Source organism: Colias croceus, chromosome 9, assembly GCF_905220415.1.
Source record: "Colias croceus chromosome 9, ilColCroc2.1".
Lineage (NCBI taxonomy): Eukaryota > Metazoa > Arthropoda > Insecta > Lepidoptera > Pieridae > Colias > Colias croceus.
The window spans coordinates 7,077,447-7,099,955 of NC_059545.1; the positions used below are offsets into that span (position 1 = coordinate 7,077,447).

Below are 22,509 nucleotides of genomic sequence, written 5' to 3' on the forward strand. Positions count from 1 at the left end.
TAAAGTAAGTAGTTCGAAGAAACGAGAATTGACTCCGATTCGGTAACCACGACAAAGCGACAGGTGCAAAGACCCAGATAGACCATTATTGTATTGTGTGATCTCGTTTTCGCTGTCAGTAGACATGCTTTTTATATGTCAAGACATTGGAACTTCATGTTTGCGATGGGATATTTTGCTTTTGAAAGTTGCGTACCTACACGATTAAGTATACATTTGGTGAAGGGCTTCCCTTGGTGCGTAAAGTATAGTTTTATTTTATTAGTGAAACTGCGGCACTTTTCGATAAATAGAACAAAATGGAAACATTCAAGTATTTTGTCTTCCACTTTCTTTTCATTGGAAGAAAAAAACGAGTGATTAAAAAGGGCCCGAAACAATTCACGAAATGATTGTGACGGGATGTTGCGTAAAAGTCCAAATGGTCAGACTTATGGTTAGACTACACGAAAATTGGCCCCCAATTTGATCATCTTGACAAATTATTGAAGTAATTTAATTATCTGTTTGTAAATTATTGAGTATCAAATAATTTTATAATATACTAAGAAAAACATCGTCGTAAAAATAAGAACTAGCGTTGTAGGTATTTTGATTTTACAGTCGACTCCTGACTAATTAAATATTTTTAAATGTAAGGCTATCTAATCTTGATCGATTCAATTACATATCCTTTACTCGCCTTGGGGTCGAGGCGTGCTAATTGTATAACAGTACTGAGAATAATTAATGGGAACGATAGCATGTGATTGACGTAGAGTTTAACTGTTTAGTCGTGTTGTTGCATCAGTGATACACATGATACTTTAATTAAACAGGGTTAAGTTAAATATGAATTATAATTATAATTTTTAATTACACGAGTGTTAATGAAACAAAACTTCAAAAATATAAGCATTTATTTGACAGATTATCGTTGAACGCTATCATAACTTTTATCATTAGTATCAAGTCGTAAAAAAAGCTCGTCGTCGTCTCTCTCTTTTCGGCGATAATTTTTTTTATCCCTCGTGCAGGAGGAATTTATTTTTTGCTAAATATTTGATAAAAACGAATTACATTATACTTAATAACTTATGATTTCTAGATATCCGTATTTGTTATTTTCTTTATATCTTGAAATCACTAGTATATGCTGGCTTCTATAGTACTTTCTTATTGTTCAATAAGTACTAACGAGTCATTGCAACTGTACGTGTATAGGTAATTATTGTCCATACAATTGGTCTATTGTTAAATAAGATACATACACGTATTTAGTTGGAGTTACGACAGGACGTTTCAGCGTTGCGGCAAAAAATAAATTAGTTTTGCTCGATAAAAAGTGATGTTTTAATTACATTGGCGGAACGAAATATTGATCTGTATCACGTGTGGAGATTTTTTGTCAATGTAACAATGTATTATATTTTGGTCTTCCTTTTAATTGTATCATGTAACTAATCATAGAGATTATTAGGAACGTGCGTCCTAGGTACCCATATACAAAAACGTATACAGTAATTTGATGTATCTACGGTCTACAATAAAGATAATAAGTATTATGAATTTGATAAAAAATTCTGGGGGCACAGCAGTGCCCTCGCCAAGTCCAGCAAATAAGCGGTACGGCCCTAACAAATTTCTATCCTTTATTTTTCTTAATATCGAAGATCGCAGATTGCAAAAAGAAAAAGTATAAAAGAAATCCATAACCATCTTTGTTTAATTAAACTATTTATTTAAGCAGAAAATAGCCCCGAACATGAGGTATTATTTTTATATATTTTTGTTCAATTTTACAATCTATTGTTGCAGGACTTCGAAACCTGTGTGCTAAGCGGTGACCGTGAATGTCGCTACATAGAAGGAGAGACCCACGAAGGTATCGGAGACCATCGACGACAGACCCTGTTCTTCTGTGGACATGAGCCACAATGCACGTAAGTAGTTTTAATTGTATATGTGTAGTATTAAATAGATATTAAACAGATAGATTCTCTGGTTGCGCTTTAATACCTGCATAGGTACACAAAAATATGTTCTTATCTAGGAAGTCTCAGGAATAACGTAGCTTTGGTAAAACATTGTCAAAACTGGTTTTGTGGTTTTTGGTTTTGCTCATTTTAATAAAATAAATAATTAATAAACTACTACATACGATTTTTGATAATATGCTTGAAAGTCTATTCCACACTTGACCTCAGATGAGATACTAGACTTGACGTAAATTTTCATTAGGCGGCTCGATCTGTGGGGACGTGCTTATTAAGTAATTAGTTATTTATCATAACCATTAAATGAATATAAAATATATGTTTAACTCATTAACGTCAGTAAATTTATTAATCACGCTACCAATTATAAAAAATACACGTTCCTATTCCAGGCCCTTCAATACAGTGGAAGCTCTACAAAGGGCGAAACGTGTGGTGGAACAACAATATGCAGTCGTGGGTGTGCTCGAAGACATGAACTCAACTCTACTGGCCCTCGAGCGATACATCCCTAAGTTCTTTAGAGGCGCGTGGCGGATGTATTGGGGTATATAACATTTACTTACTTGATTTATTATTAAAAATGCCTATAACTCATCAACGTTATAGTTGATAAAACATATAATATGTTATTATTATTTTTTTGAAGTTATACTTCTATTGGCGCTGGAGAAAAATGATGAGAGTGAATTTTTACGATGCGCGCGCACACCGACACCTAAATTTAACAGCATGAAGTTAGTTCTAGGTGGTATGAAAATTGATAACTATGTTCAAGTTGTATATTCTAGTATTTTTTTGCCATACGCCAAAGAAGTATAACTTCTAACGCGTGTACATAAGTACACACATTCTTTTTTTTATGCTGCGATAGGGGAGCGCTTGGCCACGATCTCGCCTGATGGTAAGCTGAGATGTGGCCTAAGATGGAGCGTGTTTCCCTAGAATGTACCTGTACCATACATAAAATATGTTACCATACTTTTATTACAGAGGAACTCCATACATTCAACCAAATAAACCGCAACTCATTCAAGCCGCCTGTCTCCGAGGAAGTGAAAAATATCGTCCGAGCTAATTTCACACGAGAAATTGAATTTTACGAGTTCTGCAAGCAAAGGCTTCACATGCAACTCAAAGCGCTAAGAGATCCCACCATTACCCTACCCTCGGCTCCTACGTCCAGTTTCGGGAGACGACATTTGTACGACAGATTATAAATATTTTGTTTTATCTGTGCTTTACTTCACCCAGTCACGACTCTGTTTAGTCTTTCATTAGATACAGCATTATGTACCTATAGATCTTTATCCAAGTTTTATCATAATTTGAAGTTCAAAATAACGATTTTGTATATGTATTCTTTTGTATAATAAGGTCTGAATTGTTAAGTTTAGAAAGTCTTTAAAAGTCTATAAGTATCCGAATTTTGAATTTCCACTATATATAGCGACTAATTAATTTATGTGGCTAATTGTATATGAGATAGTGATGTCTTTTAATTACTTAGGTAAATGAAAATGAAATTTGTTCCTCAATTTGATTTAAAAGTTAAAGTTCTAGTTGTTGTCCAAAAGTAATTAAAGATTGTTATAGATATAATAAATACCAAATTCCTATCTATTAAATTTGAGTAGAAAATTGTATTTTAAATACAGACATATGATATTTATGTATCAATATATTTTGTTAAATATTCAAAGCTTAGCATGCTGTTGGAATAAATTCATATTAAAAGTGAAACGGTACTACGACCTCGTAGCATTTTAATTTTTATTATTTTTAATATTTTTTACGTCCTCTATATTATCTATGTTGTAATATAGTAATAGCGAGACTAAAATTATGCTTTCTTAAAGCTATAACTGGCACTTGGCAATATAATTTTAGTAAAATTTGATTAAGGAAATCTAAATTATGACTAAATATGATTGTAAATATTAATTTTAAGTTGTGATATATTTAAGCGTGTGTTGTCATCATCTAACTAAAACATTAGATGATATAAAAAAAAAACACTAAACATAACTTTTACAAAAGACGAAACAGTCGAGTTACGTATCATAATTGTTTTAATATTAATTGTAGCTATTTATTAAATTGTTTAACTGAATATGTTGACTGAATTCTCAAAATCACAAATTTCTTTTCTATGACTGTTCAATATTTATATTCTGTATTTATCGTCCAATAATTGTGATATGTTTAGTCTGTTAATTATATAAAATAAGCTTTACGTAAATAATAAAGGATTTACAAGTAGATAATGTTATTTTATTTACTTCCTCTATGAAGAATTATTGTATTGTGCTGTTATTAATGGAAATACTTTGAATTGGTCTATTTGATTTATTATTAAATAATGATTGAAAGAAAAACTGTAAAAAACCAGCAATAAATAAATGAAGTAAATCTTTAAACAGCTCCAGTAGCATCAAGAAACTGTAAATGGAGAAAATAGTGTAAATCTGTACTATTATTACATATTATAAAGCTGAAGAGTTTGTTTGTTTGAATGTGCTAATCTCAGGAACTATTGGTCCGATTTGAAAAATTATTTCGGTGTTAGATTATTCTTCATTCATTTCGGTGTTTAATTATTCATCAGTCATTTATCGAGAAAGGCTATAGGCTAGGTATATAATTATCATCACGCTAAGACAAACAGGAGCAGACCAATACGGGTAAAACCGCGGGTCACAGCTAGTTGAATGAAAGCATGAAGTGCTTTCTTCGGGCCCCACAATGTATTCGTGTAGTATATCGTATTATGTATTGAAATATCGTATTATGTATTGAAATACATAATGCGATAAAGGTTTTTGTTTTTATTATAATTAACTATATTGTGAAATATTGACATAATATAATAATTGTCGATTATTTTACGTCCGTTTTATATTTAAGTTATAAACACTTACAATACATTTTGCTACTAAAATTTTAATAGGCGTCTTCTATTTTCATTCTTCGTTACACCCATTGCTAAACAACGCGGGTTACTCGGTAGGTACGAATATACTTACATATTCACAAATTCGTATATGTTTCTTCATATGACCGTGTTTTGCTTAATAAGTGCTTATTTGTAGGTATGTCTAACTCAATCTCAATCAATACATAGTATCATTAATTGAATAAATTCGTCATTATTTATACTTTACCACCTTATTTATTGATATTTATGTAGTTAAGAATTTCACGTTAGATCCAATTTACAGTTAAGCACACAACTTGACATGATATGATCATTCATAACTTTTGATAATATTATTGTAATGTTACATTCTCAGTTCTACTTTCTATCGCTAGATGGCTCTACAGGTCGATTTTATTCACAGATTTTATTCTTAGTTTTTGTTTTTATTATTTAAAAAAAACACGATAGGAACTGCACTGTCAAGTGTCAAGATAACTTCATTTTCTTTTGATAATGAAATGAAAGCTGATCGCTTTTCGTATAAGTGATATTAAATATTATTTAACTTATGAAATGAGACCATTAAATGCAGAATTCATTGTAAAAATATATATACTATTTGTACTATTCCAGTTCGGTAGTTCCTAACTAGGTTTAATTTGTCAACTAGGTTTTATTTGTCACCATGTCCTATGTGTACCTATGTCCTATGTACATTTTGCGCTTAACTGTCCTTTATTTTGAATTGATAATTATTAATTACATTTTGTATCAATAGTCAAGCTATACCTACAATAACACTTGTAAGTGTTCAAAATCTATACTAATATTATAAAGCTGAAGAATTTGTTTGTTTGAACGGAGTACGGAGCACAGCTAGACGTAGGTATACTAGGTATAAAGCGATTAAGTATCATTAGTCTTAGAATTAATATATATTATGTTGTATTATTACCTATTTACATGTCAGACGGGTAAATGAAACAGCACGTTTAAATATTATGCACATTCGTTTATTAGAATTGTTTATCAATAAAACAACGGTCAATTAATTTTATTAAAATACAATAATCGATTATAAATCAGTACAGAGGCATATTAATTTTTAAACCGAATAATAAAAATTAAAATGGCCGCATTACAGAATTCAGGTACATACATTATAGAAAATGAATCTTAATAAATATTGCTGATTTCTTAAATATAATAATAATAATTTAATTTCATAATTCCTAATAGTCTCTTTATAAAATAGAATCTCAAAATATCAGTAAACAAAATATTTTTTCAACTTATTTATATAGATATATTTGTCATGGATTGATGTTTTATTGTTTATTATAAAAATAGAAAACAGTATCAGTTAAAACACCATAAAAATGTGAAACAGAGTTGATAAATCGTTTTTACAAAGATTAATTAACTTAATTATCTATAAATCAACATTCATTATAATAACAATATACAAATATAGACGACACGTTGCCATCTCTTATTTAGATTAATATTTTAATACCTACTTTTTATTTATGACAGTCTATCTAGGTGATGTTTCAACATAGGTACTGCTTAATATAAGGCTAACAGTTTTCTTAATATTCTAATAAAATATTTATTCTTTCAAAATCACCTCTCAACCTATATACAAACATTACAAAGGAACCATGAGGGCAGCTCGCATGCGTCATCCTTACTCTCCCATAACTGACTTTACACTTATAATTGAGTTTTATTGTCCCGCGGACGTACATCTATCAACAAAATATAATGAGAAATCATCAAAATAAGTGATAATTATTGCAAATGGCACTCCTCACGAGTCGTTCACTCGTTACATAGTATCTACACCTAATCTAAAGTATATCACAACATTGCTTTACATCTGAAGCCTCAATAATTTAGTACGCCAAGTTCTCTCGTGTAGGAACCGACAGCAATGGAAGCAGGCACAGGAATGTGACTAGCAACAGGCGTCCTGCGAGCCGCCTTGCATACACACAGTCGAACCAGGACCTGCCAGATACTCCACCAATGTTCTTTTCTAACGCCATCGACGTATTCGTTTCTCTTACGCTTCAAGCTAGCTAGATCGCATCAGTAGAAGGAGGGATGCCAGTCCAGAGTGGGGTGAAGAGCCCCTGGGGGCGAAGGTGGATTTAGTGTTGCCCCCAAAGCTAAGCAATCAAAACAGTAGTTTGCTCCGCTATTATTATCCCAAAACTGCTGTCCTTTGCACTGAAACCTCACTGCTATTTCTAACCTCTGTCCTGAAGCTATACATGGTGCGTATAAAACAAATTGGAAGCGGTCAGAGTAACCATCACATGAGCCCTGAACGTACGTCGCCTGGAGGTCCGTGTAAGTTCTCCATCGATTCATTGTATAACGAATGTGGACAGTCTTATGAAAGTCTAAGTTTCTTACACGAACCGAGCCACATACTGTGACGTGAACACCATCAGACACTCTTGCGCTTTCTAAACAAACATTTTGTCTTTCGAGTTTTTCAGTTACATCATGAGGCACTTGAAACAGCGGAACTAGCGTTAGAGCACCAAGTCTTGGGGTTGGTCGCACTGGTGGTGAATTTTGTACATCACATCCAGCGAGATCATCGTAAGCGGATTTTGGAATAACTGGTATCTCATCCATAAATGTTTTCACATCTGCCAGATCTAAACCTAGAACATCCGCAAATCGTACAATCTTTTTACGTCCTGGTGTTCCAGGAGGCGTTTTTCCAGTTTTTAATGATGAACAGCGACGTACTCGCTGGGGTCTGTCATCCTCAGCTTCTTCGTCAATTTGAGACTCATTGTTTACAAGTGATTGCTCAATTTCTGCAGGCGAAGACTCTTTTTCATTTACACATACTTCCGAACTGACTACTTTAAGCTGGATTTCTGCTTCGTTGACCTTACTGGTAGGTTCTGCAATCTCTGTTGTTTCAACTATAGTTTCTTCATCCAAAAGCTCTACATCAATGAGAGATAAGTTTTCTACATCAGCACTAATATCGTTTTCTAACCTTTTTCCGTTTTGTAAATCATCTTCAATGGCATCCGAAGGTTCGCTTTTAGCCGATTCGAATTCAGAATCACTATCAACGGTAGAATTTATGTGATTAGGTAAGTGTATCCTGCCATTCTCCCCGAGGGTAATAGGTGATAATATCGAACAATCTATTTCATCGTAGCTATTATGTCGAGCACAACCTTCGAAAGTTATTGGAGAGTATAATGGTTTATCTGCATGCCCATTTTCTTTAGGCGTAGGCTGCATTTTGATGGGTGATTCTGTGTAAAAAGCTGTTGAGAATTTAAATCCATTTTTACCATTGTCGGGTTGCTTTAACATTAATTTGGTTTGTTCCTTGAGTTCGTCACAGTCGACGTCGTAGTAAGGCGGTTCGGTATCTTCTGAAAGTCGTTGAGGTAAAGGGGCATCATCTTCATCTACGGGACTAGACGGGCTTTCACATTCCAGCTCAAAATCGTAGAAAGTATCCAGTTCCCGTTGAGCAGATGTGCATGGTCGATGTGGGCCGTTGTCACGCGTGAGCCAGGTGTTCTCGTGTACACATTCTCCATCTTGCGCGGCGCCAAGGTTGCGAAGTCTAGAGTGTAGGTCGCGAGCGAACGCCGCAGCGCGTCCGCGACAAGACATGGGCAATAGCGATGTCAGACCGCACTGGGAGTTGGCGCGATCACCACTCATTTGCGTCTGAAAAAAAAGAGACCTTAATTAGCACAGCATACGACACATTTTTGAAATTGCAAACCTAGGAATGTGATTAAATAAGATAACATATCTATATAGTTTTTTAATCATAAATCTTATCAGCCTGTTAAACTACGTGTCATCTATATGTTTAAACGTTTTAAAAACAATTTAATAGTTTAAGAGTGAAGTATATTTGGTCAAACACCTTACCCCCTTTGACCTGAATAATACAATAGGCATTTATTTTAAAACTGCAGTAATTGCGTACTTTATTGCACATTTGCATATTATACTGGGTGAGACTATTGGATCGTGACTATCATGACATACAAGTTGAATGTCAAGAGTGAACGACCTCGATAAGATAAATTAAAATGGTGCGGTATGATCAGCATTCAGCACGCACCTCGCAGATCGAAAGTAACTATGATAAAAACATAAATACATGTTATAAAATTGTGAAGCTTATCTAAACGTAATTTTCAAGCTGAATATATTTGTCATGTGTGATTATTAATAATCATTAAATTGTTGTTAAGTGTTTTAATGTGGGCACAAGACATTTCATTGATAATAAACACCTATCTTCTGTCGTTAGTCTATAAACATATGGCTCATTTAATAATATGTGTATTATTTTATTATACTTAGTATTATTATACATATTTATTTTATTTATTTATTCATGAAGATATTAATATATGTATATAAGAGAATTGCGTAGATACTAGATATAAAAAATAAATACCTACATTACTTTTGTACTCTATACCATATTTTTTTCTGTTCATACCTACAATGTAAAGAAAATAATACATTACAGGTCAAGTGAATGGCTTCATTACATTAAAATAGAATAATTTACATACACAACTAGGTGACAGCACCTAATAAGAAGAAGCAACCTATTTAACTTGCTTACCGAGAACAAATGGTTTAATCACAGAATTTATGTAGTTATCCTATTTAGGTATAATGATTAGTAGTTAGTAGCCATATTCTAGAATAGATTTTTTTCGTCTAAAAATATTATTATACTTTTAACAATTATAAGTCACAGGCTTATCAAAAATAGGTGCATCAAGGATGGCAAATAGCACAATATTTGGAAGTATGTACAATATTTTTAAGTATTCTACACATAGTAAAAAAATTAAAGATGTCAAATTGGTTCCAAGAAAAGTTTTCTTAATTTGAAGACATAAACTAAATTTTTAACCCAGATTCTGCGTTATGACAAAAATTACACGTTTCAAATGATTTTCACCGCATACGTATAACTGTTAATAACTATCTATACGTATATATGTATAACGTGTAAATTCAAAAAACACTGCATGAATTTTTAACAAAACCTTAGACAAAGATTAAGAACATGGTCGTAGTAGGTACCTAAGTGTATGTAGTAAGTAATAGGTAATATTATATAGTTTAGTTTATTATACTTATACGAAACTGTGTCAATTTAAAATTTCTATGGTATCACACTACAAGCAACACAGGCCCACATCCCTTCCCATCCCCTACCCAACCTCTCCTTCCCTATCCTCATTCCCTCCTATCCTCGCCCCTTCTCCCTTTCCAAATCCCTTTGAGGATAGCAACACATCCACTTCCCAGTGGAGTGGATGCTTATGGGCGGCGTGTATCGCTTAACACCAGGCGACGCGTCTGCTCGGTTGCTATCCTATAGCAAAAAAAAAAAAAAAAAAAAAAAAAACACAAATGCGTAAAATAACTATATATTTGCAATTTAACACAAACCAATGAAAATGAAAATGAAAATAAAAATGAAAAATTATTTATTTTCAGCAAAACACAGGTAACAAAATGTATTACATTTTCTCTTAGATTATATTACAGATCATTTGTTGTGAAAACATCATCAAGTCTCAACTGATAGCAAGTTTTTATATGTCGTTGTCAAGGCAACAAGTGATATCTCCTAATGGTCAAGCTAGTGTACTTTACAAATTAAGTAATGATTTATTTTATCTATAATGTTACCTTCAATTCTATTTAAGGGTTAAGGTATTTAAATTACCCAACAATATGGATTTATCAACAATGTCTGAAGGAAAAGTTGTCAGCACATGAGGTAATACGTACTTAATACGACGAGGAATAAATATTTAAATAAAATAACTTTTCTTATGACAACTGACAAGTAACATGGATAAAAACAAAGATGCATAATGTATATAGATATAAATAGGTAATTTATTGAACGTAAAATCAAATATCTGAATCATACAAATATAATCAACAACATGAAATGAAACTACTCCAGTCACGTGCTAAGTAGATATTTGGTGCCAAAATACGTAATTTGTGCACGTCAAAATCTGTGGGTAGGCGAAAAATCAAATAAACGACTAAATGTTTAGTTGTATCTAGGTACCTTATAAAAATATTAAAAATAATTGAAACTATAGATTATTTATAACTATAGAAAATTTTATAAATTGATTAGGTACGCATAATATTCAATTGAATATGTAACCTATTAAAATCGTAAAAGCAAAGGATAATTTAATAAATAAAGTAACTTTACTGATTATGTATGAACTGACCTATCACAATGCATTATGTTTTGTTTGTTTCCTTGATAAAAAGGGCCATGTATGTTTACGACCGACGAGGCAAAAATGCAACGATTAGAACTCTCGATAATGTCGCTTTTCCGTTAAAAAAAATTGAAGTATTTAAATAGATGAAGGGTACAGATAAATCAATAATAAGTGCAATAAACGATTATTCAATAGTGTAATTATTCAATTCAGTAGGGTTGCCGTACTTTAACCTTGGTACCTATTCAATAAATCTAAGAAAAATGTTTTTTAGACTGTTATTATAAAGACAAATAGTTATAGTATTCGTAGCACCAAGCTTTAATTTGTTATGTTGTATTATTTAAAATAATTTGATATAACTGCGTTAACTTTATGGATATACGGTTAAACTCATGCTATCAGCTTTGAGAATGTGATTTTCCAACAATATTGATATAATTAGCATCTCTATTTGCAGCGTTAACCTTAACAATCTGGAATCTGGATCGTAAATCCAATTTCTTATCATAGTTACTTCAGGCAGGCAGAATCTTACGATTTCAAACTGACAGCCCTGTCAACGCACCCGACCCGCGCATTCAGTTTATAAATAATGCACCTATGATGTCACTCCTAGATAACAAATAACAATCGCAATAACATGATGAGCAGATCGCGCGGCGCGCCACGTATGCTGGCTAATTTGAGAGAGTAAGAAGTGGATTTGTTCCTTGTCAATCTCTTGATCCCATTAGTCTACCGAGGAATTCAATACAATACCTGACAATCGTATTTGATATTTCGTTTCGTAATTTGCATATCAAAAATATAATTACTGTAACGACAAGAGGTAGTCTCCTAACCTCAAATCAGATACTTAATAATGAATATTAATAATTATTAGGTAGGTATCATTTTATTTCGCATCCGATCCGCCATTTAGGGATGACGCTTTCAACAGCTTATATCAAGGTTTCATCCTCTCAAAGGTAATAAAAATGTCATTACAAATTCAGATAGGACGATCTCGATAATGTCCGATAAAATAATATCGATTTAGATATAAATGGAGTGGGCTTAACTGAAGGCAATGAACATAGAAATAAAATATATCAAAGTCGGCATGTCTCAAACATTGAGTTAATATATATGTACTACGTAGTACATATTATTAACTCAATGGTGTCAAAGGGATAACTCGGTACTTCCCACTTTGATCTTTGATCGACTGAATCGTGATTAATTTAAGAACTAGAAGAAAACACTATACAGGGTTACATGTAAAACACCGGCAACCTCGCAGGACAAGATAGCTAACATCATAAGCAATAACATTTGTTCTACGACTTTTGATAATTTGTTAGATTTTATTTTCATACAAAAATAAATATTCATTTAATTTTCCGTTTGAATATTATAAACTCTACGTCTCCCGAAAATTACGTAAACAAGAAGCGAACGAGAGGGGGAAGGGGGCGTCGCGTCGTCCATCCGATAATGAATAGAACATAGACTTACAAATGTTAGGAGAGTACAATAAAAGTTTAAAAAATCATTTAAAAATAATTTATTGCGTTATGACAAAAGTCGTAGAACAAATGTTGTTACTTATGATGTTAGTTATCTTGTCCTGCGAGGTTGCTGGTGTTTTAAAAGTAACCCTGTATACATAATATATTATGACTTCAGAGTTTAGAGTATGTACCAATGAGAATTTATTTACCCATAACTCCATTAAACACTTGACCGTAATTTGAAGCTTACTTATTGAGAAGGCACCTAGCTTTTTCCGCCTATTTTCCCTCTCTTTCTCGTTGTATATATGCTATCTCTCTCGCACAAGGCACACCTCCCACCAGGTGGCGCGGCCGGCGCACGATAATGTGCAGGCGCTAGATCTTCTTCATTGGCGTCTAGCTTCCGCCGCCGGAAGGTTGTGTACCAGACTACAACCTTGGTGCTATTAAGTATTAAGTATTGCATATAGCAAGTGTTAAAAGTGTATCCCGTCGCATCGGTACAGTGAGTTATTTTTACATCTATTCTAATGATATTTTACTTAAAAATGAGTAAAAATATTTTAAATCAACGGTATAACCGTTGGACTATTTAAAATGTTGAAGTTTTTAATGAATCCTTCAGCAATAGTTTATTTTTCAATATGCTTAAATACTTAATAGCATGAATAAATATATTTAATATTAACGATACAACCGTTACATTTACTTGAAATAGTAACTTTTTCTTTTGAAATATTTTATTATGCAATATATTTGAAATTAATATTTGAATCTTTGATACTGTGAGTAAAGCAATTTTAACGGATTTACCGTTCGGTTTTACTCGAATCGTTAATATAACTTTTGTAATTATTTGATATTGACTAGATATATCAATTACCCTCTCGTATATAGATATTTTTATCATTTTATTTCATTTTTAATAATGTGTTTATATTACAAGGTTACAAGTGAATTTTTCGTGGAAAAATTTCAATTTATAGTATGGATAAATCCAAGGCTAACGCCTATGAGCCAACTCAAAGATTTACAGGCATGCAATCCATTGCTACGACTTTATTACATTGTCGTTATCACAAGGAACGGTTCGGAATTCAAATCATAGTTTATTACTAAAAATTATTGAACGAGATGAGTCAGCTCCAAGAACAAATTATATAGGTATTATGTATTAATTGCTGTTAGCGTAATTGCATGAATCACGGCGTGTCAGAACATGTCGGGATATGTTAGAAATTTTACGGGAGTTGGCCGCTTTGAATAATGATTGAATTCGCGCATGTATGTATGTACCACGAATATACCACACATTCAAGACTCGTCTATACGTGTCCTTTTAAAAGTATTTATCTGATCCGTATTTATGTGAAAACTGGCGGTCCGCCCCGGCTTCGCCCGTGGTACATGTTCACGTTTTCTCTACATAGGAACCATCCTCGTACTTCAAGGAATATAATAAGAAATTAAAGAAATCGTTTCAGCTGTTCTAAAGTTGTGCGCTTACCAACACATTTTGGGATTCACTTTTATTTTATATAGTTAGACATATTACACACGGATAATTTGATTGAAAATTACGTTTCCTATGTTTCAAATAATGCAAATTTTTTGGTTAAAACGTGTAAGTACCAAAAATTTTACAATTAGATTCTCTGGTTTACCGAATTTGAGCTGAAAGGGACGTTATCGTATAGTTATCGGAATGCCTTAATTAGTAATTAGGTTTAGAGACATTTGTTTCAAAGGATTTACAATTCACTTATTCTAACGTTTTAGAATAATATTATAAACTTGTACACCTTGACAAAAAGTAAAAAATTGCGGGTGAGTGGAGATTATTTTGTGCACTAATATCGTCCTACGACGGTATGGCTGCGTTCGTAAGGAATTTAACGGATATAAAGCAACTAAATGTGACATCGATTTCATGAACTGAAATGAATATTAATCGAAGTTCATTTTAAAATTTAGTGTAAATGATTTGAATTATGAATTTTGTATTAACTAAATTCCTTTTTTATACATAACTAGCGGTCCGCCCCGGCTTCGCCCGTGGTACATATTAACGTTTTCTCTACATAAGAACCATCCTCGTACTTCAAGGAATATAATAAAAAAAGAATTATCGAAATCGGTTCAGCCGTTCTCGAGTTATGGAATTACAACGAAAAGTGGCATTGATTTTTATATATTAGAGATGAAAAATTTTCTTTGTCAAATCAATTATTCTTATTTCATGCTGGACAGCTCTCGCTAGCATTGAAAAATAAGTTAAAGGACCTTGTTAATTGTTATATTATTTAAATTAATATTAACTGCTAATTTTTTATTAGCACCTTAAACCTTGATCGGAGCAAAATACATAAATATGTGGCCGCTACTCCTAACAGGGGTTAGCCATGCAACTTATGCAATTACCATCCCTCGTGCAGCCGTCGCTCGCAGGGAAATGGTGCAAATATATATCAGCCCTCGCGGGGCTTTGATTACAACCGTCCATTACGGGGAAATGGGCAAATATATATCAGCCCTCGCGGGGCTTTGATTACAACCGTCCATTACGGGGAAATGGTGTAAATATATATCAGCCCTCGCGGGGCTTTGATTACAACCGTCCATTACGGGAAACTGTGCAAATATATATCAGGAGCAAATATATATCAGCCCTCGTGGGGCTTTCATTACAACCGTCCCTCACGACGAAATGGAGCAAATATATATATATCAGCCCTCGCGGGGCTTTATAACGGTTGGTGCAAATTTACGAAGGATTGATCAATAAAATGATCATAGATATTTGCTTTCGCCAACAAGGACCCACGAAAGAAGTTTTAGAGGTGACAGTAATGGATCTTTTCACTCTTATAAGGTAGGTAGAAAAAGGTTTTTGAAATCTACTTCATAGTGGGACATCTATACAATATAAGTATAGTAATATAACCTACTATACAGTGTTAGACGTTTAATAATGGGCGCATGAAATTTGAACTTCGTTTTCCTAAAAGGGTACCGCTTACGCTTATTTAATCAGGAAACCATTGGTTTACCAATTATGGAAATTGGATCTGAACAAATAATTGTATTAACCAATGCAGAGCCTATTCACAACAAAGGAAAGTGAGTCGGATCAAGTATCATCTCGTAGATGATTAGTGGCGATGGTTTCGAGGAAGCCCCTATGTCACCAAACCTTGTGTCAACGCGACGGTATGTTAAGTGTCGTAATTCAATGGCACTAGCCGACCAATTTTCACATTAAAACATCGGAAGAGACCAAAGCGATTGAATATAACAAATGACGATTGATTATGTCTCGTACCTCTTCTAGGTCTTTGACCTCTCATAGGCCTATTTTAGTTACCCGGTCTTGTAGGCAATATATTCGACTCGCATATCAACCCATTTGGCCTCATTATGGCACCCATGAGGTTTCTTCAGGGGTCAAACAATTTTTTTTTATTATTATATATGATAAACGTTGATACACCTATCAACGTAAACGAGTGCTGTGATTACTGATGGTTGTATTTTCTAGGGTTTGATTTTACGCGAGTATTATACATTTAGAAATTAAAGACTTTTTAACGGATTTTAAACGCGATTTAATCATTATATTATTTTCCCGACGTTTCGAACACTTTACAGCGAGCGTGGTCACGGGGAGACTGAGATGTTGTACGTCTTGACGGTCATTCACAAATTGTTATTTGTAAACTACCTCCACCTATTCCTCCGTAGTTGGTATGTGTACCACTCATACTGATAGGTACCTCAATGGTGAATCTCACCACCACCCTTGCCAACTAGCTTCTGTCGGTAAATCTTTGTTTCAGAGAGCCCGCCACCTCTGTGATGCTGCCCACCTCAGCGGGGAACTGCAGCATGTCAAGCGGGTACTACGTAACAACAAGCTGCAGGCGCCTCCACAGCATCACAGGAGTCGAACGAAGCCACACACAGTTGAAAGACAACCGGCCTACCTACCATATGTGAAGGGAGTTACTGACAGAATTGGAAGAATCCTAAGACGAGCTTCAATTAAAACTATATATAAGCCGCACAAGAAGATAAACCAATTCTTGAGACCAATTAAAAGTAATATTCCTCTACAAGAAGCAGGCGTGTACAAGTTAGACTGTGATTGTGGTCTCTCATACATCGGCCAAACAAAAAGAAGCATTGCTAACCGACTGAAGGAGCACATTGCGGATATCAAGCATCGGCGTCACAAGAAGTCTGCGGTATGTGAACACACACTGGACAACAACCACTTCATAAGATTTGACCAACCACAAATCCTTGCCAGAGAAAATAAATTTTTTCCAAGACTTGTGCGCGAGGCTATTGAAATTAAAAAACATCCAAATTTCAATAGAGAAGATGGTTTGAAACTCTCTAACACCTGGGATCCTGTTATTAAGAATTTAAAATCCCATGTCAAACATACCAAAAGACTAGAAGACACGATCAGCCAATACTGCCAACATCCGGAAAAATACTCCACATACCAACTACGGAGGAATAGGTGGAGGTAGTTTACAAATAACAATTTGTGAATGACCGTCAAGACGTACAACATCTCAGTCTCCCCGTGACCACGCTCGCTGTAAAGTGTTCGAAACGTCGGGAAAATAATATAATGATTAAATCGCGTTTAAAATCCGTTAAAAAGTCTTTAATTTCTACTGATGGTTGATTTACTTAGGATAGAGGATAAATAACGGAAAGTCAATCTTTCCAAAGAAAAGCCTCGTGTAATAAGACATTACTTGGAACCCCTACCCTTCACGAGAAAGCTCTGCCAAAAGACTTCTCATTTCTTTGATTTGAAGAGGGGGGGGGGGGGGGTGCAATAAATGCAATGCAATACAGACTATAATATATACTACTAGACTATGCATTTAAAACATTACCAAGTCTGGTAAGCGAACTAAACATTGCTAGTTTAGTTCTTGCTATATCGCTGTCCGTGCCTGCTTCTCGTGGTTACGGGCGAATTAAGTTTGTCTGTAGTCATATATACAATGCTATACAGAGGATATACTGTATTTAAAATATGACATAGTCAGGTAAGCGAACTAAACTGCTAGTTTAGTTCTTGCTATGTCGCTGTCCGTGGCTGCCTCTCGTGGTTACGGATGAATAAACTAATGTCCTATCTTCGCATCCCTGTCCTCTCATAATCTTAACACAGATTCTTTTGACACAGCTCTCCACGAGCTCATTTTTTTCAATTTTGCACTCGCAGAACTGCGGACAACACATGAGCAATGCCTCCATTGGTAGCAGTTACAATCAAGGGGTAGCTAAAGTAAGCTAGCCATATTAGGGACGTTGGAACAACCGACCATATACAGGGCAACTTTCTTTTGTCTAGTGTGTTGCTTAGACTGTCGTAGGCTTCCTACGCAACAAAGATGGAATCAGATCTGCACCCTTAATGCAGTTAATCGAAAGGAGATACTTTCAGACGATGATAGTATTCAAAAATCCACCATATTCCTGAACATAATAATAATAGCATAGTTAAGCTAATAATCTCTCTTGCCATTGGCCTGTAGCAGAATTCCTCGGCGATAGATTTGTTTTCGTTAGAGCGAGTAAGGGTTGTTGAGATATGAGAAACCCTAGTCAGTTCGAGACCTGAACAACGTGTAAGCATACCGTTATTTCAGTAGTAGTAGCACCGATAGGGACGAAGGAATTCTGGAAAGCAGAACTGAAGACCCGGTCAACAGCACCATCCACCTAATAGACAGTGTTCAGTGCTGCACCACTAGTCTGCAAAATGACTCTGAAGGTGACAAGGTGACAAATGTGGAGAAAGTCAAATGATATAGTCTGAATAAAAATCCTCTTTGCCTCCGTCTACCCAAAACACATACGGAGTAGCTAGTAGTAGTTGGTTGAACCGGATAAATTTGGCTCATTTCCTATCTGTTGACGGCCTAGTGTTATACATAAACGGCCTTACTAATAAAAAGTTAAACAATGGATAATTTATTTCTACCATTTTATACAATAGCTGTGTCCTGCTCTTGCTCACATGAAACGTCAATCATAAAAACAAGACAGGTTATTGCAATGACTGATCCATTGCATAGCGAATGGGTAACATTTTATTAGTAAGGCCGAAACACTATTATTATAAATAAATCTGTGGTCACGTTATGTAACCCCGAGACTTTCGGTAAATAAGTTCTGATGCAAGTCATAATATTATATCTTAAAATAAATTTTATTAAAACAAACGTATTTAGCTGTAGTAATAGCACGTTTGGGACACAGATAAGCTCTTATGTTTTTAGTCTCTAACTCCTTTGAGTTCAGTTATCATAAACATAATATAGTGTTATTATAAATATATCAGTATTTGTTTCCAGTACATATACAGCAACCATTTTAGCGTAGAAGTAGAAAGTGAGAGTATTATTATTTGGTATTCTTGCCTCATCGGTGATCGGCTGTTGCTTAATTTTGTAAGCATCATCTAGTCTAATAGTACTTACGATGAAACTTACGCTAAAGTAACTTTATTTTTCAAGCCCAAAAGATTAACTAAGGTATGCTTGAAACAAATTCATAAGTTCTAATACTTTTAATCATTATGATTAATTTTTTGGTTCTTTTGATTAACTTTTCTTCTGGAATTGTTAAAATATTATAGATAATAAAAATTTGTGTGATTTATTGTTATACTATCGGCACACCTTACTATTACAAATAAAGTAATAAGTAATTACTTATGTATTCAAATTCACATTGGCGTCCATATATTATACACCAGGTGGGTAACAAACGGGTCTCAATAAGTAAGCTTCAAATTACGGTCAAGTGTTTAATAGCTGTGTTTTACCTGAAAATAAAACACATATTAAATACTTACCTATATTTGAAGCTTACACTTAACGTCCACCTGTTGAGGATTTCGACTCAATGAAGAAGATCTAGCGCCTGCACATTATCGTGCGCCGGCCGCGCCACCTGGTGGGAGGTGTGCCTTGTGCGAGAGAGATAGCATATATACAACGAGAAAGAGAGGGAAAATAGGCGGAAAAAGCTAGGTGCCTTCTCAATAAGTAAGCTTCAAATATAGGTAAGTATTTAATATGTGTTTTATTTTCAGGTAAAACACAGCTATTATCCGAACAAAAAACGTCGAGTCATAGGTTTCGTAAGGATTACTCTAAATACTTGCGCCTAACTACAACCCTTACATAAGTAAATTTAATTTCAGGTACAATATTTTGTTACCAATTAAAAAAAATGTTTGAATAGGCACTTTCTCGCACATGTATTTTTCCAAATAAGGTCAAGCTCGCACCTTAGATCGATGTTAAGTATGCACGACACCATTACAGAAGATTGACATTCAAATGGTGGCATATTTTACAGGAGGTTACTTCGTAAGTTGCGTGAAAGGCTTTTGACTAGAGACATAATATATTATTCCTAATTTATTGACCGATTTTAATAAAAGAAGTATTGCAGTATATTAGAATACGCTTTCTACGCAGTTTATTATACAGTTACTATTGTAATAGCGATTCAAAGCTTATGAGGTTACATAAAATATTATATTCCGCACTATATTCTATGCCCGAAGAAATTAGTTAAGTAGGTAATTATGGTAGAATTTATGATTTATTACAGATCGGGTCAAGATGCACACAAATACCTCGGCGATAAGAGTGTTTATAACTGACTTGTTTTCATGATAGGACGTGTTTACATAAAATTGCATTTCTAAAGTCACGTGTAAACTCTATCTAATTCGCAGCCAACATACAAAACGTATTTCTTTGAAAAGTCATAGCGAAAGAAAAACAGCAAATATTACAATACAAACTCAAACTCGTATGCAATGTGTATATATATGGTGAAACCTTAAAGCACACGAAAACAAAAGAATATATACAGAACATAAATATACCCAATAACATATGGTTAAACATCTAATATAGAAATAATCAACTGTTGCACCACTTGCACAGCACATAAACATGTCTATTTTACAACTTCGTACAATTTTTAGATTTTCCCACTAATTTCCTAGCTGTTTGAATTGTAATTAGTAAAAACAAATCATAGTTGAATGACATCGGCATCTAACATTAATTATGGATTTTAATATTTGCTTTCGAATGTGGTAGTCAGCCCAAACGTGTTAGCTTTCAAATATGCGTAAACAGACTTAAAATTTTATTTAATTATTCATTGGTTCGTATCGGGTAATGAACTCTGGTAACCTTAAAAAGTACATGAAATATATTAATTCTATATAGATTATAGGTACTTGAAAGGATGATCAGATCAGTTTTAGCAACATTAGGGTACCGCCATATTTTTCAAGTAAATCGTTCTCTTTAATTTTTATAAAGCTAAAAGACATTATTACTCAAACCAAATCTCCTAATTTTAATACTTCACTTGCTTACATTATTGTACATATTATATGTAATAGCATACTAGCGCGGATATTCTAATCCAAACTGTGATCTATCTCTGCAGGACATGTAGGTACTAAATTTAACACATATCTGATAAGCTGTTTTTGCGTGAATTCGTAACAAACATCCACAAATTCTTAAAAACTTACACTTATAACGAACATAATACCTAAAGCGTGAATGAATTTTTGAGCTCGGCCTAGTTATTTCTGGGATTAGGGCGTTCAAACATACTCAAAAGATTCGTATAAATATATATTTATTTAGTAAGACTATATAAAACCAAACACGATTTTAGAATACTGATAATTGATAAAACATAATTAAAAATTAGTAACACGTTTTTTATCAATAAGTACCTAGCCAAATAAATATCTAATATCAATATGCCTACCTATATGTAATTGAATGTAACTTGATATTTTGATAAACAATTAAATGTCATTAATTAATTGTTATTTAATGAAGTAAGAAATATATCGTTATTATTGTGTTATTATTCGCCTATTTTCTTGTTTAAGATAATATAAATCCATTGTTATACCAGGCATTAGAAAACGTCATGAAACGCTCATTCAAGAGGTTGATAAGCGGTCATTGAACCAAGATAAGGGAATTTCTTTGGATATTAGATATATTGGCAAAATTATAATGATTTAAATTCCTTAACTCTCTAGCATGATAATAATTGATAAACGATATTTATGTTTTGTTTCTCTTCTTCTAATGAAGTCATTAGTTAAACGTTTATACAATTCTATTGTGATAAAGGTACTCAAAAAATAAATAAACAAAAACAACACTTAAGTTCTTATAATATTGTAAGGTCAATTATATTGACTCTAATTATATATAATATAATAAAAAAAATGTACTTGCTGAAAATACATAACTATAATTATATATATCTATCATTACCTATTTCTTTTAATCAACTAAAACGAGAAGGATATTATTTTTTCTTTATTCAAGTTATCATAAATTTGCGTAAATTCAAAGCGAATTGTTCCAGAATTTTCGAATGAACCTTTTTTTCTAAATAGGCACAATCAAGTAGGTAATGAATTATGCAATCATTACAGTATTGATTTATAGAATAGCATATATTGTGTTGATCAGAAATATCTTAGTTCTATATGTATTTACCTATGTATGTGTCTGTACTTTCATCAATAATCATTTACATTTCTTGCAAAATTATCAAACAAGATCAGTCATCGTGTCCTATTTGACCATAATATAATACCTATCTAGTTATAAAGTTGATAGATACCTATATCAGTGAATTTCTTGTTATTTAGACATATAAGATTCTTGTATCTTACTGGATTACATTTGGCAATGAAGAACATGATATTCACGTGTTTC

The 22,509-nt window shown here is 33.5% G+C and overlaps 2 protein-coding genes across 4 annotated transcripts in view; one reads left to right on the forward strand and one right to left on the reverse strand.

Moving 5' to 3' along the window:
* The window catches only part of LOC123694431 (heparan sulfate 2-O-sulfotransferase pipe), a 59,221-nt gene extending 54,983 nt beyond the window's left edge, over positions 1–4,238 (forward strand). Inside the window, exons 8-10 of the mRNA XM_045639867.1 lie at positions 1,798–1,922; positions 2,369–2,523; positions 2,970–4,238. Of these exons, the coding sequence (XP_045495823.1) occupies positions 1,798–1,922; positions 2,369–2,523; positions 2,970–3,196 (507 nt within the window). The 3' untranslated portion in view covers positions 3,197–4,238. The remainder of the gene's footprint in view (positions 1–1,797; positions 1,923–2,368; positions 2,524–2,969) is intronic.
* A 2,464-nt stretch (positions 4,239–6,702) lies between these two features.
* Positions 6,703–22,509, reverse strand: part of LOC123694165 (glycogen-binding subunit 76A) — a 61,434-nt gene continuing 45,627 nt past the window's right edge. For all 3 annotated transcript variants that reach the window (XM_045639502.1, XM_045639501.1, XM_045639500.1), the window contains exon 2: positions 6,703–8,619. In XM_045639502.1, the coding sequence (XP_045495458.1) occupies positions 6,991–8,613 (1,623 nt within the window). In that variant the 5' untranslated portion in view covers positions 8,614–8,619 and the 3' untranslated portion in view covers positions 6,703–6,990. The remainder of the gene's footprint in view (positions 8,620–22,509) is intronic.